General features: G+C 43.6%; 1 protein-coding gene across 2 annotated transcripts in view; it reads right to left on the reverse strand.

Annotated features, from left to right (window-relative positions):
• Positions 1-26,921, reverse strand: part of Tbc1d22b (TBC1 domain family member 22B) — a 71,854-nt gene that overhangs the window by 19,799 nt on the left and 25,134 nt on the right. For both annotated transcript variants that reach the window (XM_078020083.1, XM_005318743.5), the window contains exons 4-8: positions 25,514-25,693; positions 24,964-25,034; positions 22,821-22,949; positions 21,513-21,578; positions 17,307-17,421 (exon numbers count right to left, since the gene is read on the reverse strand). In XM_078020083.1, the coding sequence (XP_077876209.1) occupies positions 17,307-17,421; positions 21,513-21,578; positions 22,821-22,949; positions 24,964-25,034; positions 25,514-25,693 (561 nt within the window). The remainder of the gene's footprint in view (positions 1-17,306; positions 17,422-21,512; positions 21,579-22,820; positions 22,950-24,963; positions 25,035-25,513; positions 25,694-26,921) is intronic.

Below are 26,921 nucleotides of genomic sequence, written 5' to 3' on the forward strand. Positions count from 1 at the left end.
CACCAAGTTGGTATTCCCCAAGAGGGGTTCTGTAAAACATCAATTCTATAGGATACTTAAGAAAAAAGGAGTTACATAGACAAAAGCAGTTGAGAAACACTGCATTAAACATCTTGGAGATTTATTTATTAATTTATTTTAAGATATTTTTATTAGTTATTGATGGACTTTATTTATTTATTGTTTATATGTGGTGCTGAGAATCAAACCCAGGGCCTCACACATGCCAGGGAAGTGCTCTACCACTGAGCCACAAGCCCAGCCCAAAATACCTTGGGGGTTCCTCAAGATCACAGCATATATTCTGACCAGGGAAGAACCAGGCTAACTTGATGTCAAGGAACTTGCCCCTCACCTCCCCTTGTCAGAGGAACAAATGGATCCCAGGGAAGTTTCCGAGGATCTCATTACAACACAAATGGGCCATTTCTCACACCAATCCCATTGGGATCAACAACTCTTTCTCCTGAGGATTTGAGAAGTTATATGAAAGTCTGCACTAAGTTAACTTGCTTAACTTTGTTTATCCAGCATTTCCCAAGTCTATTTAATCATGGGACCTCTCTAGATAGGATCATCTATCAGCTTCTCACAGGAACCCCACAGTAAGCAATAGGGATTGAGAAGCTGTCTGGTCTGAGAATCAAGTGAGGAAGATGTAAGACACCCTCAAGAAACCTGAAGAAACCGGGCATGGTGGTACAGCTTGTCTTCCAAAGACTCAGGAGGCTGAGGCAGAAGGATCTCAAGTTCAAGACCAGCCTCAGCAACTTAGTGATACTCTGTCTCACAAAGTAAAAAAATAAAAAGGGCTAGAGATATAGCTCAGTGGTAGAAAGCCCCTGGGTTCAATCCCCAGTAATGCAAATAAACAAACCAAAAAGAAAGAAAGAAAAGAATAAAATAAACCTGAAGAAGGAAAGGCCTTGGGATATTTCCTTCTGGCCCCTGTTCAACTCTCCCTTCCTGCCACAAAGAGGTGTAGTAGTAAGAAACGTTCTCCTTGTCCAATAAGGCAGGTTACTGCACGCCTGTCAGAGGCCACACATGGGAATGTTCAGGCCCTTGAATTCCGCACCAAAGGGAGCTTTTCCCTTAGGCCCACAGGTCCTATTTTGAAAACAGGATGTTCACGGCAGACACTTGTGCTACACAGAGACATTGCAACTGACAAAATGTATCCAGAATCCTGCCCTTTTACATTATGGGAATGATTACTAGAGCTGAACCTTCTCATGACAACATATAGATGTAACAACTCTGAGATTCTCACTCTGCTTAAAGAACATGAAGGTGATTAACAACAATAACAACAACAAAATAAATAAATAAATAACCTTTGGAGAGAGTGAGGGTTTCTTGTTAGAAAAATTACGACCCTGGGAATGACCGAAAGGTCCGGCTTGAAGTCTGGCCACAGCCGATACATAAATGTATAAAGTGCTAACCACAGTATCTGGCACACAACAGACACTCAGAGTTATTTTTGATGAAGTTTAAAAGGAATGTATAATGACACAGGAAAGTATGTCACAGTATCAAAGGAAAAAGTAAGGAACAGAATTATTTATGGTAGACTTTCAACTACTGTATATACATTATTTATGTGTGTTTATATAAGCACAGAGGAAAGACAAAACGTATTACAAGGTTTACAGTGCTTAGTCCCCAGGTGGTATAAATGAAGTATTTTATTGTCTTTGAGCTTTACTAGACTTTTCAAAATTTCCACAATAAGCTAATTTTTGATAGTCCCCCCCAAATGCATTATTTCAGAAAAAAAGAGCCACAATTGAGTACACTTGCCTTTTATTACCAAAAAAAGAATAAATAAGATTTTATAAACAACACTAAGCTTACAGAAACTAAGAATTTAGAGAATGTATAAGAGTCCATTTGAGGAACCCCATTAAAAAACAAAACATAATCCTTCCAAGAAATACCATTTGCCTTTTTGTCCTAACTTCAACATTTACTATGTAGTGTTTTGGGGGGTGGCCATATATAGTATTAACTTAGGTAAATGACACTGAGCCTTAAGATCCAGCTCAGAATCTTCCTTTTTCTTTTTGTTTCATATTAAGATCTTTCCAGGTTGCTGGACATATCTCTAGCTCATTTCTGCACCCTTTCTCTATCCATTTCTGCAGGGATTGCCTCCAACTCTCATGACTACAATGTCCTAAGGAATTGTCCTCTTTGAGCCTGTACAAGAACAGCTCTGGGTTGGACTCAGGCAGATCATTCTCTGGACCAGTCTCTCAACAGTGCAGGAGGAAGGAGTAGCCCTTCCTTACAGTGAGCATGGGACTCACACTAACCCAGGCTGGGCAGTAGCTCCCTCATCATGAGAATGGGGGGTACAAGAAAAAGGTAAAACCCACAAGGAAGGTTCCAGATTAAAAAAAAAAAAAAAACAAAAAAACCCTCAACTCCTCGGATATACATTTCCCAGAGGAAGATCCAGAGGTCCATAATATTGGAAGGATCTTCCCCAACCTGGGCATTCCAGGATTCCAGAATGCTGCGGTGGAAATGCAAGTGGAGCCACAGAGGAGAAAGAGCCTGGGGAGCACAGGGGGAGCAGGGCTGTCCCCATAGCCTGTGGTTTTTATTGTCGGACAGAATAGCACCTGGGTGAGGGCACACTCTGAAGCCAGACTGCAGAACTCAAATTCTAGCTCTGTCACCCACAGCTACATGACTTTGGGCAAATTTCCTTTCGAGTCTCAAGTCGTCATCTGTTAAGGTGGTAATATCAGTACCAGTGGCAGAGGATATTTAAGGATTTAAAAAGTTAATTAATATATGGAAAATGCTGACAATAGTGTCTGGGATAAAAAATGCATTATGTAAATGTTAGCAGGCATTATATTATTGTTATTATACAAGATACAAATACATTGACATTTGAGATATAGACTATTATTTGCCACCAAATCTAATCTTCAACAATAAACCCACCCTCCCAAATTGTACCTTAAAATTGGTCAATTTTCAAAGCTTTCCACTTCTACCTTTTGGTCTTAAGGAAGAAATGCAGGCTGGGAATGTAGCTCATTGGTAGAGGGCTTACCTAACACATATGAGGCCCTGGGTTCAATCTCTCTCTCTCTCACACACACACACACACACACACACACACACACACACACACACACACAGAGCTAATAAAATCTAAATCTTAAAAGAAAAAAAAGACGAAATCCAGGCTAGTTACATATGGTCACAGTTGGTCAGATGCCACTCTCGTTAAGGGCACCAATTCCAAACCTTCAGCTGTGCAGGGAGCTGAGGGACCAACAGGCAAGGTGCTGGAGTATTACTCTGGGGCCTCGAGCTGGGGGCTCGTCTGCCCAGCAGCCCTCTGCTCTCACGGACAGGGAGGGGGAGTTCTCTTTTTCTGCCTGCTGGGAGGTTAAGATTCACTCATTCAGTCAAAAACTGTGAGCTGAGTGCACCAGCAAGAAGCAGCCGAGAACAGGAGGAGCAAATGCTCTCTGAAGGGCTTCATTCAGCATAAACAATCTGTTCAGAAGGATCATTAAGTGTCCACTTGAGGAAATTCAACACATAATTGAAGCTGAAATGGGAAACCATGCCAGCCGTGCAGTCTCCAGTGAGGGCAGCGTCTCTGGTTGTCATGACAAGTATACGGCAGCCAGGACTCAGGCTGAGGGACTGAGATTTTTAAGGATATTTTATGGCTATTTTAAGAGGCAAAGCATCCAAAAGGAGGAAATCCAAAAGCTCTTTATAAAAATCAAATTGCCCACTCTGGGCTTGACGAGAACATGCCTATTTATTAGCTGATAAAAGGCAGCTGAGTGGTGGCTCCAGTCAACTGTTTATTTTTCCTGAGGACTCTGAGTCCTGGGCCTGAAGCCACTTAATATATGCCTCACAAACTCCCTGACAGCTTTGGGAAGAACAGGTTTGGCCCAAACTGACAAGAGTAACGCCTATTCACTGCTTCAAGCACTTTCTAGGATCCATCTGAGATCCCAGGGCCATTTTCAGATCTGTGTACCAGTGACTCTGCCTCGCTGGCAGCTGCAGGTGGCCTTTGTTTTCCAAAGCCTCGGATTTACCTGACCTGTGTCGTCGTCTTCTTTTTTTTGCTTTAAATAAAAACTGGACTTCTAAGACTACCTTGCATAATATTTTCTAATCACAGAAGGAGACTGAGGAAAACAACAAATAAAATCTTTTTTGGCCATGTGTCTAAAGAACCTCATAAAACAGAAACTTAAACATTTTTTAAAATTTTTATTTACTTATTTTTAGTTGAAGTTGGACACAATGCCTTTATTTATTTTATGTGGTGCTGAGGATCGAACCCAGGGCCTCGCACGTGCTAGACGAGCGCTCTATCACTGAGCCACAACCCCAGCCCCAAAACTTTTTATCTGGGAAAACAGTTTTGAGAAAAGTGCCAAAGTGCTGGGGATGCATCTCAGTAGAGTGCTTGCCTAGCGTGTAGAAGGTCCTGGGTTGGATCCTCAGCATTATAAGAAACAAAAGAGAAGAAGAAAAGAAAAGAAGTGCCTAGGACTTCATCTGATCAATTTTATAGAATTTCTAAGTGGTTCAGGCACTATGCACACTTATTGTTGGTGTTGTTAATCTGTCACTTCCAGGCAAGGACCTGGCAACACTGCCATAAACCTTCAGTATGTACAACAGGGTGCAGTGGCCCCTTGGACAAACCAGGAAAGCCAAAGCACCTGACATCTATGTCAGGGGAGTTGCTTTCTGAAGAGGAGATGTTGCTCCAGAGGTGGGTGGAGGGAAGGCTTACTATGAGGCCCTGGTTCTGTAGCACCAGGTCCATGTTTCTGCCTGTCAGAGGAGACATGAGATTCTGAAGATAAAAGGAAGAACCTGACCATAGAACCTTCCTGACACTGCACCTGTCAATCAGGGCAGCAACTGGTGACTCAGAATGATATGAACTCTGGCTATTCACCATGGGTGTTCTTGTGTCACAACACCCTGGTTAAAATTACTTTTAAAAACCAATATACTACTTTGTATATAACCAGAGATATGAAAAAATGTGCTCTATATGTGTAAGATGAATTGTAATGCATTCTGCTGTCATATGTAACAAATTAGAATTTAAAAAATAAAATTAAGGAAAAAAAACCCTAAAAAAAAATATACTAGTGGGGCGTGATGGTGCACAGTGTAATCCCAGCTATTTGGGAGGCTGAGGCATGAGAATTGAAATTTCCAGGCCAGCCTCAGCAACTTAGTAGAGACCCTGTCTCAAAATAAAAACTAAAAAGGACTGGGATATAGCTCAGTGGTAGAGTGTCCCTGGTTTAATTCGTAGTATCAAAACAAAACACTAATGCACCTCCAAGTTTTCTTTATTTTCCTTAGATTCCTATACTGTTTTTGCTTTCATTCAGTAAATATTAGAAGCTCCTGGGTAGGTCAGCCTCTTGGCACTGCTGTGGGACCCAGATTATGAGCCCAAACACATAAATGTTCAAGTTAAGGGCACAAAGGAAGAGCAAGGTCCAGCACAAACTAAAGACCACTCACCCACAGTGGTAAATGTTAGGTCGGTGGTGGCGACTTGGTGGCTACTTGGAACAAAGCAGCCCGCGCGGGAAAAGAACATCAATCAGATGCTGGCAGAAATGCCTGTCAATCAGCCAGATCTCCTGACTAACGCCTGTCAATCAGCAGGACCCCCTGGCCAATCCTGGAGTTCAGCCAACTCCCCTGACCAACTCCAAGGGGGCAAGGGACCCTAGAGACACCTTTTCCTGTCCCAAGCCCTTCCCTTCCTGCTGTAAGCCCCATAAAAGTCCTGTCCGGTCGAGCTTCCACGCGGTTTCTCCTCAGACCCTTCCCCTGTCCCCTCTGTGGGTTGATCCAGTTCCGCCAGGGAGTGATATCTCAATAAAGCCTGTTCAGCAGCCCTTTTAAATCTGCCTCCTTTGGTCGCTGCCTGCCCAGCCTGATCTGACAGTAAATACCACCCTCAGTCACACTGAGTATTTCCATCACCCCAGAAGTTTCCTCATGCTCCTCCCGGTCAGCCTCCCACCAGAGGCAACCTTTGTCCCCATCTCTATCGCCATAGATTAGTTCTGCCTGCTTATGAACTTCAGATACACGGAATCAGACAATATGTACTTTTTTTGATTATCTGGCATCTTCTGATCAGCTTAATGATTTCTGAGATTTCCATGTTGTTACATCTAATTGTTTGTCTTTCACTGCTGAGTACTATTCCCTTGTATGAACAGCTGTTAATGTATATTTGGGTTGTTTTCAGTTTTCATCTGTATGAATAAAGTTGCTATGAATATTCTTTTTTAAAAAATACTTTTTAGGGGGTTGTGGCTCAGCAGTAGAGTGCTCGCCTAGTACTTGCAAGGCCCTGGGTTTGATCCTCAGCACCACATAAATAACCAAACGTCTTGTGTCCAACTACAACTAAAAAATATATATATTTTAAAAAATTGTTTTAGTTATAGATGGGCATCTTTATTTAATTTATTTACTTATATGTGGTGCTGAGAATCAAACCCAGTGCCTCACACCCGCTAGGCAATTGCTCTACCACTGAGCTACAACTCCAGCCCACTATGAATATTCTTGAACAAGTCTTGGGGGCTATCGGTTTTCCATTTTCATTGAATAAACAATAAAGGTAAAAGGCAAGGCTTTTAGACTAATTTGCTTATGGTCGTAACCCTAATGCCTAGAGCAGCCACTGGCACAGCACAGGTGCCAGCAAGCCCTTGCTTATGTGTGCTGGACTCCAGTTCCATCCCTCAGGAAGGAGAACTTTTGGCCAACTCAGCCCAGAATCAGAGAAGTGTCGTTACTGCCCTCCAGTGGCCAAGCCCAGCAAAGCGTCACAAACTCACTGTCCAGCAACATTTCCATGGAATTTTCATTCTCTCATTCATCTAGATAGACACGTGGGGAAGGCCTATTTTAGACACCAAAATGAAAGTACTGGGAATATCAACAAACTTAAAATAGTCTTTGGCCTCCAAGAATGATAGTCTGGTGGCAGAGGGCGGGAGGGAAGCACAATCCTGGTGTGGGAAGTGGGAGAAGCGAACAGGCTGTGGTGTGCTACTGGGTAGGAGGAGGGCATGCGCCTGAGATGAGGGGTGCTGGCAGCGTGGGCGTGGGGGAAGGCTTCCAAGAGGAGGGAGAGTCTTAAGACATGCATGAGGGTTCATCCAGGGATAAGGAGATGGTGGAGCACAAGGCTCTTGTCTTAAGGAACGAGGTGGAAGCAGCCTGCCCAGGTCCTTGCACACTAACTTGGAGAACCCTGCTGCTTAAAATTCTGGGTTTTTGAGATGGGGTCTTGTGTTGTCCAGGCTGGGTCTGAACTGGGCTCAAGTAACCGCCTGCCTCAGCCCCCCTGGGACTACTGGTGTGAACCACTGCACCCTGCTGAGAACCTGGGCATTTCACCAGCGGGTGATGGAATGTTCTCGGGCTTTTAGGCAGAGGAGCTGCGTGGGCAAGTAGGTGTGGAAGACAGGCTGAATGGGCCAAAATGAGACAGAAAAATCTGCTTGGCCATTTTGTCAATTCAGACCTGACCAACCAGTCAAAAGCACAGAGAGGAAGAAACAGATTCCAAAAAGATTTGACGCATAAAATCATTAGTGTTGTAATTGACACAGAAAAATGAGAAAAGAGAATTATAGATAATTCTTAGCATTTCTGAATTTGGTGACAGGAAATATAGCCAACTGAGAGAAAAGGGTTGCTAGGTGAGGGAAGAAGAGGAGACAAACAGTTTGGAGAGCTGAGGGGTAGCAAATATTGCCAGTTTTCTTCAAATTGTTCCTTCTTACCTCCTTGTTAATCAGCTCCCCAAGGGTATTTGATAGGACCCTTAGGTACTAGCCACCTGGGCACTAACATCATGTACAGTTTGGGGATATGTTCTTAAATGGAAGGAGTATACTTTTTTCCTTTGTTCTCTGTGTTGGCTGGAATACAGGTACAGTGGCTGGAGCACAAGCAGTCCCTTGGATCATGAGAAGGAAACCACATGGCTAAATATGGCAGAACAAGAAAAGAGAGGAGTCTAGATCCCTGATATCTTGGATCAGCATTTAAGTCCTAGACTACTTTCTTCTGGACTTTTAACATGAAAGAAATAAACTTTCCTATTTTAGTTATAGCACTGTTATCTGGGATCCTCTGTTGTGTGTAAATGTGCTAATCCTAACCGATCCCCTATGAGATATGTGGGTGGAAGTGTCACACAGGGAACTGGACACAGTCACAGATCTGAGAAGGACTTCCTTCCTGGGAATTCCACTGCTATCCTGCTTCTAAATAAAACCTGCAGTGAAAACCCTACTATGCTACCACATCTGAAAAGTTTTTTCACAACTGGTCTCACATTTTGCCTTGAAAGAAACTAACCAGGCATCATTCCTCTTCTGAAACCAGGACACATCATGAGCTCTGCTCTCTGCACACCACTTAGCAGTTACTGTTAAGTAGTTTATTTTGATGATGACCTCACTGTCAATCACACAGGCTCTTAATATGTTCAGAGCTGGATCAATAACAAACCTAAGCCCAAATGCTCAGAGGTGAGACTCTAGAGGTATACCACAGACTCACAGATCCAGTCCAGAGACTCTCTCTTCACCATGACCCTCTAGCATTTCACCAGTGAACCTGGGCACAGCTGATTGATCTGCAGAGGAGCCACTTTCACAGAAGCAGCTGCCTTCTGCAGATGGAGAAGCTGCCTGGGGGGCCAGGCTACAGACTTCCCTCCCAACTTCCTCAAAAGGGAGACACCAGATCTCCCCGTTTACAACTATTTTACAACATGATAAAACTAATAGAGGTTGTAGAGAATGGACAGGGAAAGTGATGAGAGAGACCAAACAATGTCCTGGGGCACATGGATCCTGTAGCTCTATTGGGGCTGATTCCCCATGCCAGGTCAGTGGAATGGGGCAGTGGAGTGACATCTGCACAGGATGACAGAGCGGCTGTACGGTGTTCCATGGGGAAGGACAGCCAAGGCTTCCTGCAGCAGGGAGGGTCACATCAGAGGGGTCAAAGCAAAAAGCCTTGTATACCAGCTGCCTTATCAGAATGTGGTATCATTAGAGACGTGGAGAAAAGCAGCAATATTACCAAACAACAGAACCATTGTTGAAGACAGCAAACAACGTTGTACTTCTGTTAAGAAAGGCCTTGAGGCTGGGAAGAAATCCTACTGACTTCACACACAGTAGAATGCTTGCCCAGCATGTGTGAGGCCCTGGGTTCAATCCCTAGAACTAAAAAAGCAAAACCAAATAATAAAACAAAAATCTTAATTTATGTCTATCGACTGATAAGTAGATAAATTTAAGGTGTAGCATATCATCATCATGAAATATTTGGCCACAAAAAGGAATGAAGTATTAATACATGTCACAACGTGGCAAGTCCACAGAGACAGCTGGTGGCTTAGTCTTTTGGGGGCTGTGGGGTAGTAATGGGTGGTGCTGGGGATTGAACCCAAGGGCTCACACACACTAGACAAGCATTTTACCAATGAGCTACAGCCTCAGCCCCGGGGTTTATTTTTGAAGTGATAAAATGTTCTAAAATTGATTGTGTAGTTATACAATTCTGTAAATGCACTAAAAACTACTGAAATGTACACTTTTAATGGATGAATTATACGGTATATGAATTATATATCTCAATAAAGTTACCAAAGAACCCCCATAAAATTTAATTTAAAAATTACTACAACTCCAATAAAAATTCTACAGGGTTCCCCCACCTCCTAAACTTGACAAACTGATTCTAAAGTTCCTCTGAATGGACTTGGAGGACATTTTACTAAATGAAATGAGCTATTTATAGATGGACAAATACTAATGATTGCACTAAGAAAGCAGCTGGAACAAGCCAAGCTCATAGAAACAGAGGAAAGAACAGTGGTTGCCAGGGGCAAGGAGAGAGGCAGTTGCCATATTGTGGGTACAAAGTTTCAGTCATGCAAGATGAATACTTTCTAGAGATCTGCTGTGTAACACCGTACCCACAGTTGACAATACTCTATTGTGCATGTCAAAATTCATTAAGAAGGCAGGGAGTGGTGACATATTCCTATAATCCCAGCAATTTGAGAGGCTGAGGTAGAAGAATCACAAATTTATTTGAGACTCTATCTCAAAATCTAAAAAAAAAAAAAAAAGAAAAGAAAAAATCTTCAAGAAGGTAGACTTCATGCCAGGCACTGTAATCCCAGAAGGAAGATCACAAGTTCAAAGCCAGCCTCAGCAACTTAGTGAGGCCCTCAGCAACTTAGGTTTTAAAATCCTATTTTAAAATAAAAAACAAAAAAGGATTGTGGCTCAGTGGTTAAGAGCCTCTGGGTTCAATACCCTGCTACCAAAAAAAAAAAAGAGAGAGAGAAACTTAATGTTAAATGTTATCACAGTAAATTTTTAAAAAGATAAAAATAAGTAATTAAAAAGTTCATCTGAAAGAAGATCCAAGACAATTTTCAAAAAAGGATGAGAGTGGAGCCAGGTGTAGTGGTGCACACCTGTAATCCCAGCAACTTGGGGGCTGAGGCAAGAGGATTACAAGTATAAATAAGGCCAGCCTTAACAACTTAGCAAGACCCTGTCTCAAAATAAAAAATTAAAAAGGGCTGAAGATGTAGTTCAGTGGTTGAATGCCCCTGGGTTCAATTCCCAGCACAACAACAAAAAGGATGAGAATAGTTCTAGATTTAAACACACACACACACACACACACCCCACATGATAAAATAAACCCAGCTCTCTCTGCTGACCGATCATCATGGGAGCGGCTTCCCTTTGCCACACTCTTCTGCCATGATGTCCTGCCTCACTTTGAGCCCCAAGGAATGGAGCCAGCCACTTAGGAACTGAAACCTCTAAAACCATGAGCTGCCCCAAAACCTTTCCTCCTCTACAGTTGTTCTAATTGGGTCTTTTAGTCACATCAGTGAAAAGTTGACTATAACAGAAATTGGTAGCTAGAAGTGGGGTTGTTGCTGTGACTAACCTGACCTTGTGGTTCATAAGTTTTTGGAGCATTTTGGAATTGGTGGGAAGAATTTTGAGATGCTTAGCAGTGCAAGCTGGAAATGCTTTAGACTGTTGTAAGTGGTGATAAACCCATGCCTGGCTTTTCCTAACCAGATAACAACCCTCTCTGAAGCTCTAATGACCCTCATAAATTCTGATGTTGGAGCCAGCTAAAATATTAACTAGGCTTTGTGTTATGCTTGTCAAAATTTTGTTATCTGTAAGTTTTCAAACCCCTCTTTGTATAACTTTCTGTGCTATAAAGCTGTGCTCCTAGAGAGCTGCAGGATTGTCTTCTGTTCCCACGATTTTTGGGAGACACATTGGCAGATGGAAATTATAAGCTTGCTTTAATTTGATTTCAATTGGAATCAGTGGTCTTTTCTTTGTGTCGTGGTCTAACAGCGGAGCTTAATGGCCGATTCTGGTGGGAGCTCAGAAGATTAGAATGGCAATAGGACCATGGACAGGGAAGAGAGGGATCAAGAAGGTTCAGAGGAAGACTGTAATGGAATTTGGAGTAGAGGCCATTTGTGTTATGTTCTGCCTAAGAAGGTATCTGCATTTTGCCCTCCTGAGACTTTCTGTGAGGCTGATTTTTAAAGCAATGAACTTCTTAATCTGGCAGAAGAAATTCCTAGGAAGCATAGCATTCAGGAAATGGCTTGGATAGTGCTGGTGGCTTTTAATCAAATTTATTGTGATAATCAGGAGCAGAAAGATTTAAAAAACATGAACTTGAATGATGAGAGTAAAACTAGGGCTAAGGAAGTTGTAATTGTTAAAGACAGTAGTGCCACTAAAGAAATGCTAAAGACTTTGCCCAGAGCCAAAGAGAAAGATGGCTTGAAGGCATCTCAGGAGCTGGCAAGACCACACCCAACTCAAGTTCAAGGAAGTAAAAGTGAAAATTCTCGAGACCAGTGGGGCGCCCCTTCTTGCACAAGGGGGCCTGGGAAATTTTTTCAACATGTTCAGACACTCAGTGGCTACTGCAGCCAGGGTCCCTGGAGGCTGGGCTACTGCTTGAGACAGCAGCAGACCTTGGTGTCAACGTGATGCTGGTTCTGCAGGAATGCAGGATGCTGGAGGCAGGGGGTCATGGAGGCTTCTACCAAGATTTCAAAGGAAGGCCTGGCAGGCCAGGCAGAGTACAGCAGGGTCTTCGTCCCTGCAGGCACCCCTTGAGAAATCAAAGTGTGCAGATGTGAGGAGAAAGCTGAAGCTAAAGTGGACATCCCTGAGATTAAGACATGCCAGTAACGTGCTAATAATCGTCCTAAGAAAGCTGCAGGAATAGAATAGAGATAAGCCAAAAGAAAGGCCACTTGGGCTACAACAAACAAGCTCTTTGGAGAAGACATCATGCCATGTGCTGCAGATGCTGGATACAGAACTACAGGACCTGTTTGCCCAGCTGAATTTCAGTCTTGCTTTGGTCCTATCCCTTTTTTTCTATATGCCTAATTTTGTGAATGAAAATGTTTTCCCTGTACCATTATATATTGGATACTTGTAAATTGTTTTTAATTTTATAGGAGCTCACAATGTGAGATTGCCTTGAGCCTCAGAGAAGACTTTGGACTTGAAATTTGAGCAATCTCAGAACTATTAAAACTATGGGGACTCTTGGGAATAGACTATATATTTTTTGCATTTTAGATAAGTATGAGCTTATGCAAGAAGGTTCAGAGAATAAATGATTGGGTTGTGAGAACCTTAGGTCAATCAGTGAATTGATCCCCTGATGGGATTAAGGGTGGTAACTGAAGACTGGTAGGGTGTGTTTGGAGGAGGTGGGGCACTGGGAGCCAAGATTCTGCCTCATCTTGAGCCCTGAGGAATGGAGTCAGCCACTTAAAGGACTAAGACCTCCGAAACCGTGAGCCCCTAAATAAACTTTTCCTCCTCTACAGTTGTTCTGGTTAGGTCTTTAAGTTGCAGCAGCAAAAAAAGCTGATTAAAAAGAATGCAAAACAATAAATACGTGTCCTACCACACTAGGCTATTAAAAAAATTAAAAAATAATAAATAAATCCAAGCCCTGTGGTACTTGGATTTTAATAAATTTATAAATTTATAATATATTATAAATACTATAAATATTTTGTATCAATGAAAAAACAATTATTTATTAATGGTATTGAAACAACTAGTCCTCCAATCAGAATAGTCCCACAAGAAAATAAATGATTAATGGAAATTTTAAAAGCTAAATGTAAAAATGATACCACAGAAGTATCAGAAGAAAACAGTGTAGAGTATTTTTACAATCTTGGAGTGAGGAAGAAAAGATTTCCTAAGCAATCCAAATACCCTAAAGAAGATCTTTCCTTCACAGTCTTCATCATAGTGTGGCTCCACAGACAGGGCCCACTGTTGTCTTCTTTAGTCACTAGTCCCTGACACCTAGTGAGAACTCAATAAATACCTGCTGAATGGACAGAGCTGACTATATAAAAATTAGTAAGTTCCATATAAGAAGACACAATAAACAAAATTTAGAGATAAATGATGGCCAGGGGAAAAATATTAGGTTGAATCATCAAAATTCTCATGTAGGGAAGTGAAAAATAATTGAGCATTACCAACTTCATGATACCTCCACCACCTCCACCAACACACACACACACACACACACAAATTTGTTTTTTGTTTTGGTGGTACTGGGGATTGAAACCAGGGCACAGTACATGCTAGGCAAGAACTCCACCACTGACAGTCTCGCTAAGTTATCCAGGTTAGCCTTAACCTTATGATCCTCCTTCCTCAGTCTCCCAGAGTCACTAGGATAGGGGAGTATGCCACCATGCCTGGCCTCAAGTTTTTTTTTTTTTTTTAACTACTTTGGATCAGAGAATGTTGTAGGGAGAGCCTTTAGATGTACAAGGACAAAGATCTCAGTTGAGATATCCCCAGGTCAAATAGCAAGAATTAAGTTTTTTTTTTTTTTTAAAGAGAGAGGGGGGGGGAATTTTAATATTTATTTTTTAGTTATTGGCGGACACAACATCTTTGTTTGTATGTGGTGCTGAGGATTGAACCCGGGCCGCACGCATGTCAGGCGAGCACGCTACCACTTGAGCCACATCTCCAGCCCAAGAATTAAGTATTAAGGTCAGAAAATCCAGATTTGAATTTGGGAATCTCTTTAAATCTCTGATCCTTGGATTTCTCTTCTATAAAGCAGGCTGGTACATCTACCTTAAAGAGATATTTGGTTCTACTAAATAAAATCAGGTTTGTCAAGGTACTTTAGAAAAGGTAACGTGATTTAAAAATCAGGATGCTATTACTGCTTGAGGTGGCAAGGCCCTAGGGTAAAAAACAAGGGCTAAAGCGACATATTCCTTAGGTGAAGAAAGATGGATGGGAACTGAGAGATTCAAAAAGCTTTATCAACCAATTATATAACACATGGACCTAATCTGGACTCTATTCAATCTTTTGAATAAATTTATAAGAACTGGGAATTTATGGACACTGGTTGCACATTAGATTATATTAAAGAGCTATTATTACTTTTTAGATGTATTATGGCTGTGTTTCCTTGTCTTATTGTTTCAAAATAATTTACAAGGTGAAGCGGTAGAGAATTGGCAAAAGTGTTGATAAATAAAACACTGCTAGAGTTGGGTGATGGACATAGTGGGTATAAAATATGATTTTTTTTCTATTTTTACATGTATTTGAAATTTAGCATGATTGGATATTTTGGGCCCCTCTTTCTAGGTCAGGAGGTCCTGAAGACCATGTGAGATGAGCTGTAGAAGTGAGACTATGCAGGCTGGCCTAGACTGGCCCTTCGGGAAAGCAGAAAGGCCCACCCTGAGCAGATGCCACAGGTCAGCAATGGCTTCCCTCGTTGACAGGTGCAGCTGATTGTCAAAGACTAGGATCAGAAATCAGTTCTATCTATCACAGAAAGGCAGGAGCTTCATTGAACAGATGGGGTTGAGGTAGGAGTGAGATGGGCACTCTTGGAAAGTAAAGGGAAGCTTGGTAGAAAATACAAATGATGGCTAACAAGGTAATGAAATATCCAATCTGAACTATAGCTGTATGTGTGAATGCATGACCAATGTGATTCTGCAACCTGTATACTCAGAAAAATGAGATATTATATCCCATCTGATTCAAATGTAAGATATGTCAAGGTCATTGTAAAAAAAAAAGTCACTGGGCATATCAGCAGATAAATAAAGCTCAAGAGACATAAAAAAAACACAAAACTATAGCTGTGTTCTTAGCATGTAAGAGGAGGAAAAGAGGGAGAGAGAGGGAGACGAGGGAGGAAAAGGTAAAAGAAGGAAGAGCAGGAAAGAGGAAGAAGAAGAAAGCAATGACTATTACAAGAAACAATCCCCCCGGTCTGGGGATGTGGCTCAAGCGGTAGCGCGCTCGCCTGGCATGCGTACGGCCCGGGTTCGATCCTCAGCACCACATACCAACAAAGATGTTGTGTCCACTGAGAACTAAAAAATAAATATTAAAAAAAAAAATTCTCTCTCTCTCTCTCTCAACTCTTTCACTTAAAAAAAAAAATCCCCAAATTCCAATAAATCAGCTGAACTACTTTCTTTTTTTGCTACTGGTTATTGGATCCAGGGGTGCTTTAACACTGAAATCCCCAGCCCTATTTATTTTTTATTTTTGAGATAGGGGCTCACTAAGTTGCTGAGGTTGGCCTTGAACTTGTGATTCTACTGCCTCAGCCTCTGGAGTCACTAGGATTACAGACAGGCATCACCATGACAGACTTGAGCTACTTTCCTAATACAGTTAAAAACACAGTAGAATTAAGTTGCCTCCTAAAGTTGACCCATTATTCAGGGAGTGATAAAGTGCTCTAGAAAAGGCTTTCTTATGTTTCTGGATGCTAAATTTTAACTAGTTGTGCTTTCTTCTTAGGATCACCTGAAAGAGTGGACAAGAATGACCTTCCACCCTCACTCCCAGTTCCGTGTGTGTGTGTGTGTGTGTGTGTGTGTGTGTGTGTGTGTGTGTGTACGCGCGCACACGTGCATGCACACATGCTTGTAGAACTGAAGACTGAACCCAGGGGTACTCTACCACTGAGGCTATAACTCCAGCCCCCCCACTTTTTTTTTTTTTGAGAAAGTACCTCACTAAGCTGCTGAGTCTAGCCTTCAACTTGAAATCCTCCTGCCTCAGCCTCCTGAGTAGCTGCTGTTACAGGTGTGTGCCACAATACCAGGCCTTACCACCAGTTCTACCTTGGCTGCTGCTATTTAAGCAAAAGAAGGGATGATATTCTGTTGCCTTGACTTTTTGAGACTGTCTCATCAAAGACCATCCTTTTGTTTCCCATCAGAAAACCTGAACTGGATGGACCTATTCCTCAAAAGCCCCAAATAACTCATCACCCCAGAGCCTAAAGTAAAAGGTTCTAATTCTGGCTCTGCCACCAGTAAGTAGGCAGAATCCCTCAGAACTCACCTATGAAATGAGGGCCTGCAGGGGATGATTTTCCAAGTCCCTTTCCACATTCTTATTCCTACATGAGCTTCTCTTGCCCTGACTAAGGAAACAAAGCCTCCATGTCCCCGTGAACCTCTAAGCACAAGTCATCAAGGAAACCAAAGAGGAGAAACAAGACCCTCAACTCCTTTCAAGACTCTGCTTCATTTAGGGGGGACCATGAGAAAGCCCAATTGCAACCATAAATCACCCACTCTCCAAAGTGAGGGGAACCCAGTAAGGCAAAGGTGAAGGAGGAGGGTTAGGAATTAAGGTCCTGGGGTTCTCCCTGGCCCAACTTGTCTCCTCCAATACAAGCTGGATTCTCATACCCCAACTTCTTGTCCCCTACATGTCCATATCCTGCTCCTAAGATCTAGCACATGAACTGAAGCGTCAAGGCCTGATGCACAACCCAAAATGCCAACACTTATGGACGGGAGCCTGTGTCTGAGTTCAAAGTAATCCTAAAACAACCTCAAATAAGCCATCAGACCATTTTGTTCATGGCAGAACATAAATACATCACCTTTTTCATTCTTGTGACAAAACAGGTCTTTTGAGGTGAGACCTGTGATCATCTCAAGAGATGAACCCCAGGCTGGTACCACTGTTAAACATTCCAAAGCCACTATCTGTCTTTTTTAGCAGGACATACTGGCTGCACTCTTGGGAGAAACAAACAAACAGATGGCAGATGAGAAAGAGTGACAGCTCATTCAACTCAGTGCTCGTGCTTCTTACCCACATATTCTGAGAGGAAGACGACAAAGAACGGAGTGACCAGGTCATTAATTCCCTGGACATACCCACTGGCAGGGTGTCGGATGGCCCAAATAAATAGAATTCTTTCAAAGATCTAGGAAAATGAGAAAGAAAGAAGACGCGAGTGTTAAATCACGGGGACACACTCCCGCCCTCCACTTACCTACCACACAGTTTATCTCGGGATTGGCGTAGAATTTGGGAGGAAATTTTTACATTCTGTGGGACAAAGGAAGATATAAATGCAGAGTTTCTAACGCACTAATTGTTTTTAAGGTAATTATTGCCCTTTATCTTTCAGTATCTGGTTCCTGTGACATAAAAATTGGGAAAAGGATAGCATAATGACACAAATGACTTAGAAACAGGCTCACTATGGATGTCACTAATTCAAGCCAGCACATTCTCATTTCTGGATGCTGCTTCTCTATTTCCAGGATCAAGATATCGGAGCATTCTAGTCTGATACCTTTCTCTAAATCTTTTTTGGTCATCACAGAAATTAAAGAGGAAATACCTTCTCCACCGCCCCCTCACCCTGCTGAGAAGGAAGGAGATCTAGATTTAGCTCCATTCTTGCCTGACTAGGAACAAGTGACAGACTATACATGCAGGAAGTCCCTTCTTATATCAGGATGCAACCCAGACATCTGCTAGAGTTAGGAAGTCAAAGAAATCAAATTCTCTGGACTCACTCAGCTGGGACTTAGAAAAAGAGAAAACTGCTGGGGTCCCCAAAGGAGAACCTCTGGGGTAAAGTATATTGGTCACAAGAAGCCATATGTCTAAGCCGGGGATACAGAAAACATCTTTACAGCCCCTTATCGGAGTCCTGCCCCGTCCAATCCAACTAGATTCCCCTCTGCTTGCATTAGGCCCTCGGGGCTTCTCCTCCCTATTTTCTCCGTCTGAAGACACCTGATGTCTGGCTTCATCCTATTGACCACAATTCCTGGGCCAGACACATTCTTGACAATGGTTTTTTGACTGGGCTGCCACACCAGAGGAATGGCAGAGGTGACAGTTAGTGTGTGCAGGTGGGGAAGGAGTTCAGAGGGCCTCCCTAGCACACACACTCTGTGGGGTTCCAACCAGCTAGCTCTGGGGTCAGTCCTAAGCAGGCAAGGTCTTCTAGGGAGACCAAGAAAAAGGAAATGGTTATATGGTTTTGGAGATGGTTATTTATTATAGGGAAACATCTACAGACACAATAAAGGCTGTTTCTCAGCCCCTATGTCGGATGGTGGGGTCAGAGAGGGCTGAGAAACAGCTTCCATGCAGTGAGAACAAAACCCTGTCAGGAAGTGAGCGGCCCTCTGCCTGCACTGCACTCACCAGCTTGCTGTCTGTGGTGTGGGGAAGCGGGTGGGGCACTCGTTTATATCAGCCCGACACTAATGGGAGCCTTCTTGCAAAATGACCTCTCGCCTTCTTGAAAATATAGCTCGAGCTATACCAAAATTATTTCAGAAAATCTCAAGAATTCTCTGCCCCTCTTTGTTTCCCTGCACGTCTGTGGCCTTTGTCTGTCTGGACACCTTTTTAACAAAGCTCCTCCAGGGGCTGGAGTGTGGCTCAGCGGTATAGCACTTGCCTGTCCCCAGGACAGTCTTTCTTGGGGCCTTCCCAGGGTTTCTATGCCACACTACTGGGCCCTTGTGAATGAATACACAGACCCTTGGTGACTGGCTTTAACAATGGCCAAGTGCATGGAGACCTGTAGTAATGCCTCCATAGTAAAAGGATGGGACAATGCAGACACACCCACACTGTACGAGCAAAAGCATCTGAAGGGCATCAAACCTGGCGACCCGGGACAACATGGGATCTGCGCTACAGGAAAAGACGTGGGATCCTGCCCTACAGACAGAAGGGGACAGGATAACCCCTGAAGGTCTCCTTTCAGCTCCTCTGCTAGTGTGAGTGGTTCTGACTTACTTTTGAGAGAGTTCTCAATTATCTTTCAGGTTTACAAAGCAAGCCTTTCAGAATTCAGTGTTGCTTACTTCTTGCTTCTTGGTTGGGGTTTTTACTCTGCCTAAGATGACTACAGCCCATATCATGAAAAGGTGATTTGAGAAAAAAGACAAAGCTGGGCCTGAGGCACAGCACACGGGTGCACACGGGCAATCCCAGCAACTCAGAAGTTGAGATAGGAAGATCTCAAGTTGGAGGCCATCCTGAGCAATTTAGTAAAATAAAAAGGGCTTGGGGTGTAGCTCAATGGTAAAGTGCTTCCCAACTTGCATGTGGCCTTGAATTCAATCCCCAGCATCTCAAAAAACACAACAAAAATAACAAACAAACACATACACACAAAAAAAAAAAAGAAAGAAAGAAAAAGAAAGAAAGAAAGAAACTGTGAAGAATAAAGTTTGAATTTCCATATTCATTTTCAGATTCCACACTAGGAAAGCCTTTTGAACAACTACTTTCCCATCTCCAAGGTTAGAGTAAGCTTGCACAAAGAAAGGATAAGTATCTGAATATCATCAAGTTAAAATAAGGAATAAGCAGGGTTAGCCAGGCACACGCATCCTGAGACTTGGAGGCTGAGGCAGGACTGCAAGTTCAAGGCCAGCCTCCACAACATGGCAAGACCCTGTCTCAAAACAAAAAAATAAAGAAAGGACTGGGGATGTAGTTCAGTGGTAAAGTGCCCCTGCAGGGTTAAGTAGTCGGAAGCTGAATGCTGAGTGCCTGAATGCTGAGTTCCAAATGTTTTCAGCTTCTTTTTTTTTTTTTAATTGGTTCTTCTTGGTTAAACATGATAGTAGACTCCATTTTGATAAAATTATACAAGTATAGAATAGGTTTTTAGCCTCTTTTGAACTGAATCTTCTAGGTAAAATAATGGTGTCAGCCTCAAAATATTCCTTATGACATTGGTAAGTCATGAGGAATCCCATCAGTAAAGACACTTATGTTTAAATAGAATCATGAATATTGTCCAGAGTCAAATAGAAATTATTTTTGAGCATTTTTACCATCATCCCTATTATGAGAGTTGAAATCAATTCAAAGAGCATTAGCACTCAGCGTCCTGGCTACTGCAAAGCTACAAAGGAAATTCCTGATCTCAAGGTGTTTATAGTTAGCACTTGTGCCAAAAGATAACAGCCCTATTGACCTTCCATGTGCTTCATTAACTTGTTAGGTCTCAAAATATCACTATTAATTTTACTTCTGGGTTTAATCTCTGAAGAATTTAAAACAGGGACTAAAACAAACATTTGCACATATGTTCACTGTGGCATCATTCACAATAGCCAAAAGGAAGAAGCAACCCAGGTGTCCATCGATAATAAATAAATCAACAGCATGCATTACATACATGCAATTGAACATTATTCAGCCTTGAAAAAGGAAGGAAATTCTGACACATGTTACAACAAGAACGAGCCTTGAAAGACATTATACTAAGTGAATTGAGCCAGTCACAAAGTAAAAAACATTATGTAATTTCATTTATTTGAGGGACCTAGAGTTGTCAAATTCAAAATGCCAGTTGTTAGGGAATGGGGGATTATTATTTAATGGGTAGTGAGTTTCAAACTGAGAAGATGAATAAAGATCTGAAAATGGATGATGATGATGTTCACACATCCAGTAAATCACTGTCAGTGAACTGTCCACTAAAATGACTAGGCACAATGGGGCACGCCTATGATCCTAGCTACTTGGGAGGCTAAGGCAGGAGGATGGAAAGTTCAAGGCTAGCCTGGGTAACTTAATGAGACCTTGTCTCAAAATAAAATTTTAAAAGGGCGGTGACATAGCTCAGCAGTAGAGCACGTGCCTACCAGCAAGGCCCTGGGTTCAACCCCCATATAACCCCCCCTACTCCAAAAAAGGCTAAAGTGGTACATTTTATGTTATATATGTGTTACTACAAATTAAAACAAAAACAACCACTACTTCTAGTTTGATAAAGTAGAACAAACTCAGGAATAGGAATTCTAAGATACAGGTTCTTTACCCTGTTACCAGGCAGCCCCCAAGACTCTTGAGTAAGTTCTTCTCCACTCACATTGATGAAGATCAAGTGAGAACACATGAGAAAGTGCTCCGAAACAAAGCTTCACACATGAACATAAGGTACGGTTGTGATGAGCTGCAGAACTGCAGCCAGGTGCCCTGGGCTATGGGGGAGAAGGACCAAAGAAGGGTAGGTAAATCCCTCACCTCCTGTACAAGTGGTTGCTGGAACAATGGAATGAGAGGATTCGTCCTTGGAATGTCAATGTGAATCTGAAAAAGAGAAGCCATATCCAAAAACACAAATGCCAGTGTGTTCTTTTGACAAGTCATTTTCTTAAGAAATGGGTATCAAAGGAATAAGGGTTAGAGGCAGATTATCTTTAGAAAGAATTGACCAACACAGAAGAAAAGTCAGTTAAACCCTCCAATCTGTATGCAGTAGTTTCCGTGAGAGCAATAGTTCATTGACCAGCAAGGACACCTTCCCAAACAAGCCACTTACAACAAGCAACTGCTTCAGGGCCTAAGGGAATCCAGTGCTTTCCCCATTCTTTGGAATCTGATTCACTCTGGGAAGGCACTTATTTACCAAGTACAACCAAAGTGTGCACACCTCTCTCAGAAGCTAACTTGTCAACAGTTCTCTAGAACTTTAGTTCTCTTTTAAGAGCTCTAGTAACTGTAAAAAACACGCTAGGACAGGGGAGCAGAGAAGGACTTGTTTATGAAATCTCAACACATGAGAAGTGAGGAAGGACCGGGGGGCTGGTCTGCATGAAGAGGAACTAAAAATCTCACTTCCTTACCAAAGAGGTTACTCGTGGTTGGTTTGGCCTTTAAGGACTTCCCAATGCCCTAGTTAGGATGACATCCTAAAGATGATGTCATCAGCAGTAGAGGCTACTTCAGTTCTTGGGGCTGGCCCACCACCCCTGGACTCCTCTTCTCCTTCTTTCACATGAAAAGCTGCTAGCAGTCCTTTCTGCAGGCAATGCTGGAAGATTCCCTAATAGCGATGGCTCCTGCAGAAGGACAGGCAGCTGGAGGTGCTCACTGAGCACTGCAGCTGCCAGAGGTGATGTCATAGTCCAGAGAGACTGGACACTCCTGAGTGAAGCTGTCTTTCCTCTCATGTTCCATAACACCCACCACTCACTCTGTGGTCTGTGGACCAGCATTGCCAGGGAGCTTGTTGGAAGGGCAGGCCTCACTGAAGAGCTGCATTTTATCATAGTTGCCGGGTGGGGACTATGATTTAAGGTCCTAGGTGGTTTGCATGCACATTAAAGTTTGGGAAGCACTGTCACTGACTAGTGCTAAAAATGTTCTATCTATTTAAAATGGCTAAAATCAGAGCCACTGAATGAAAAGCAGGAATTCTGGAAATAAATCTCATCCCTAATGTGTACACTAGAGCCCGAAGACCTGGAAAACCTCCGCCTGAAATGCTACCAGGCGACACACCTAAAGAACCCCAAAAATAAGCCGAGGGGCGGCAGGCGAGGACCGTACCTGTCTGTAGGTATCCTGGTGATGCTCCTCATTTCGAGAGTCGTAATACTGCTCAATGAAGCCAAAATACTCCTCCCGCTTCCGCTGCAGAGTCAGCTTCCTTCTCTCAGTGTTGGCGGGGAGGTAGCCCTATAGACAAGACTGCCCATCAGTGAGGACAGACTTTGGCTGGACGAGTCCTTTATTTTTATTTTAGCCTGAGCAGTGGTTTGGAAACTATTAAAGGAACAGAAGGGAAACTGCCAAGAGGTCAAGAGCAAATTCCTTTTTGGTTTTGGCCACAGTGTTTGCCCTTGTTCAATGAGGTCCACATGTGGGCAGAAGAAACAGGGCCAGCTTTCTCCGAGTTCCTCAGTCCACTGGCCCCGTGCGGCGCTTGGAGCACGTACTGCTGGGGAGCACTCCACGGCTCCTGGAGTTGGCAGCCTAGAGCTGTGTATGTAGGTCAGTGGGAGGGAACTAGACCAAGTCACGGCCTCTAAAGGCCACGTGTGTGTAGGCCAGCACCTCTGGGAATCACAAGGAACTGGCAAGTTCTATGGTGTACCTCAGTTGTGTGCCAAGGCCTTGGTACTGGTTACACACTCTTTTCCAGTGTACCATTCAGAATCGGCAGCTTAGGAAGGTGAATGGGATCTGTGACACGGCAATTACAATGCCACAAAGAACTTCTGGCAGCAGGCCCTTCCTAGCCCAAGCTCCTGGCCAACTCTCCTTCTCATCCTGGTCCCGATCCCACTCCCATTCTCTCATCTCCTTTTCCTCTTCTGCTCACAAGATCCACCCTGAGCAGCATCAAAACTTACTCAAAGTGGCAGAGGTGATGATTACGTGGCTGCAAAATTGGGCTGGGAGAGCAGTGAGGGAAGAGATACTTCCTCTAGAAGACATTCAGGCAATGCCTCCAGTCAGTGCCTGGAGCATGGGATGCTGATTTGCTTGACTTTGAATATGCTACTGCACCTGGCACTGTGCCTGGCAAGCAGCAGGCCCTCAGTAAATTTTTACTGGATGAATGAATGAAATCACAGGCTGAGCAAGTCCAAGTGTTCCTACTGCAGTGGCTGCCACAGTGCTCTGTGCACAGGGGGAGTGAGAATAGTATGGCTACAGAGGGAGGCCCACTTACTAACCCACTTCACAGTAGCTGAGTGGGTTTTGACCACTTTTCTTTTTCCTATTGAAAAAGAAGTGAAGCACAGGGAGTGTCAGAGCTTGCTCATGGGCAGTGGGTCCCCGCATGACAGCACACACCCTAATTTTAGCGAGTTGGGTGGCTGAAGCAGGAGGATCACAAATTTAAGGCTAGTCTCAGCAATTTAATGAGGCCCTAAGAGCTTAGTGAGACCTTGTCTCACAATAAAAATATAAAAAAGGGCTAGGGGCTTAGGTCAGTGGTAAATGCCCCCTGGGTTCAATTCCCAATTTTTTTAAAAAGTAAGGGTGGGATCACTCTGTCTTACTATATTCTGCTTCTCCATTGTTAAGAAAGTGAGACTGTGACCACAGGAGCCAACTCATGCTTCTCTCCACGTTTGGGAATACGAATATATTTCCACCCTGCACAACTGAGAATAAACTCTCAAGAATGTGTCTTGCTGGGCACAATGGCACATGCCTATAATCCCAGCTATTAGGAAGGCTGAGACAGGAGGATTTCAAGTTTGAGGACAGCCTCAACAATTTAAATATAAGATAAAAAAAATAACAGCTGGGCATGGTGGTGCATGACTGTAATCCCAGTGGCTCAGGAGGCTGAGATAAGACGGCAAGTTTAAGGCCAGCCTGAGAAATTTAGCAAGACCCTGTCTCAAAATAAAAAGGGCCAGGAGTGTGGCTTAGTGCTTAAGTGCCCCCAGGTTAAATCCCCAGGATCAATAAAATAAAATGAATAAAAATAAAGGACCAAGGATGTAGTTTAGTGGTAGAATACCTTGGGTTCAATTCCTAGTATCAAAAAAAAAAAAAGAAAAGAAAAGAATGTGTCTCTGTGCATAGAAATAGGACTGCAGCCCCACAGCTCTGTCACATCCAGTGGGACTAGAGAAGTCTATGGAGTAAGACCAACTTGTCCAGACTAACCTCATCAGGCAAGAAGGGCTGTGTGAGGCTCACGCTTCTCTACACAGTGGGTAGAACTCACCGACAGGAGTCTCCAGGTTACGGGTCGAACCTCCCTGGGAACCCCTGGCCAGCTACACTTCCTCAGTTCATCTGCAAACAGAAAACAGCCTTGTTGGATTAGGTCCTCCCACAAAGGCCCTAAAACAAACCTGGACCAGCGCTGCCTGACTCCTCCCACCATCCCAGTGAGGTCACCACCACCTGCCACCTACAAGCACAGGGAAGAGAACTGAAAAGAGCAGCAGAAGGCCACGGACACAGCCCTGTAGTAAAGAGCTCAAAGACGAGAGTCAGAGGGGAACAGAGAGAACCATGGGTGTGGGTCTCAGTAAGAATCCCCGTAAGGAGAAGAGCCCGGAGCTGTGCTGGTCTACAGGCCCCAGACACCAATCCCACCTCACTCATCCCTACTCTCTACTTCCGCCTTAATACCTGCGGTTCGCTGCAATGGGCGCCAGGTCAGGAGATACTAGAAAAGTAAAAGAAGGAAGAGTAAAGAGCAACAGCTTCCAGGTCTCTGAGAATTCCGGTCACCAAGCGCTCCTGCCTGGCCTGGGCTCCAGACTCACCTAAGTCAGTGTTGTGGCTGGAGAGAAGCTGACGGAATTTTTCTAGACGCGTTTTCTCCCGGACTGTCATTGGGGGTGCCCCAGAAGCATTCTGGTCTGAGATCCGGGCAACGAGGGGGATGATGGGTCGGAGAGGGAGTGACTGCTGTTTATGGAGTGGGTTCCTCAGGCATGTGTCACCTGAGATCATTTGAAAGAGAAAGAGAATGAGAAACCTCAACTCTGACTGTCCAACACTGGCCTCCTCCTCCGGAGCACGGGCTGTGCCTGCAAGTGCTGCCAGAGGTGCCCAGCTGAGGCGCAGCAAGAAGTGGAGACCCCACCGCGCTCCACTCCTCCCCCAGAGAAAGGGCTGCGTTCTGTGCGTAGGACCAAGGCATTCATGTGCTCACAGACTCCAGATGCTGCAGCAATTTCCAAGAACATGCATGGCACCTCCAAGTAAGGTCCAGTGTTTTCTTTTTACCCCAGGCTGGCACCTTTCTAGGTGCCAGCCTGGGGTAAAAAGGATGAGTGCAGTCTGAGGCGGTGCTTTCCTCTGTTTCCACATCACAGGGCACAGGAGAAGTGGTGACACTCAAAGCACACTGTAATGAAAGCAGGGGCTGCTCTCCTCAAGCCCAGGCCCCACGTGGCTGTCCTGAGGCATGAGAGGACTGCAGCCCAGGCCCAATTCTAGCCTGTCCTTGGCCCATCAGGGAATCAGTGGGTAAGCAGCTGTGGCCAGAGACAATCCCATGCTGGGGAGCTACTGTTCCTCTGTGCTCCCACATCTCCCACCAAAATGAACCAGCTTTGACTTCACCATGATATGACAGAAGTAACAGGAACGGAACTCTCTGTCTAGCCCCAGATATTCTAAGTCAAGATGGTGGGTAGGAGGAATAAGCAGTAGAGAACGAACATTTATTGAGTACCTACTATGTATAAGTGATCTCACTTGATCCTTACAACATATGGCAAGAATTTATAACTATTTTACAGACAAGGGCAGCCTGAGGAAGTTAAGTCATTGTGAGAGCAAAGATAACACCTCAGTTATATCTGACTTAAAACACCAAAGTATTTTACTACCACAAAGAGAAGTGGGTTGTTTTGTTTTGTTTTTTTTTTGGGGGGGGGGTTGTTTGTTTGTTTTGCTGTTGTTCTTTTGGGGGGGATTGTTTGTTTTGTTTTTGAGATGCTGGCTGAGAGATGAACCCAGGGCCTTGTACATGGGAGGCAAACACTCCACCAACTGAGCTATATCCTCAGAGAAGTGCTTTTAATCATGACTCTCATGACTTTCATGACTGTTTCATATTCTTAATACATCTAGGCCTTAAAAGTAATGGTCACAACAAAATTAACCAGCACTACTAGAAAGTTTACAGAAACAACTGTCACGAGGTGCTTGGCTGGGATGCCT

This window comes from Ictidomys tridecemlineatus, chromosome 8 (genome assembly GCF_052094955.1).
Source record: "Ictidomys tridecemlineatus isolate mIctTri1 chromosome 8, mIctTri1.hap1, whole genome shotgun sequence".
Taxonomy (NCBI): Eukaryota; Metazoa; Chordata; class Mammalia; order Rodentia; family Sciuridae; genus Ictidomys; species Ictidomys tridecemlineatus.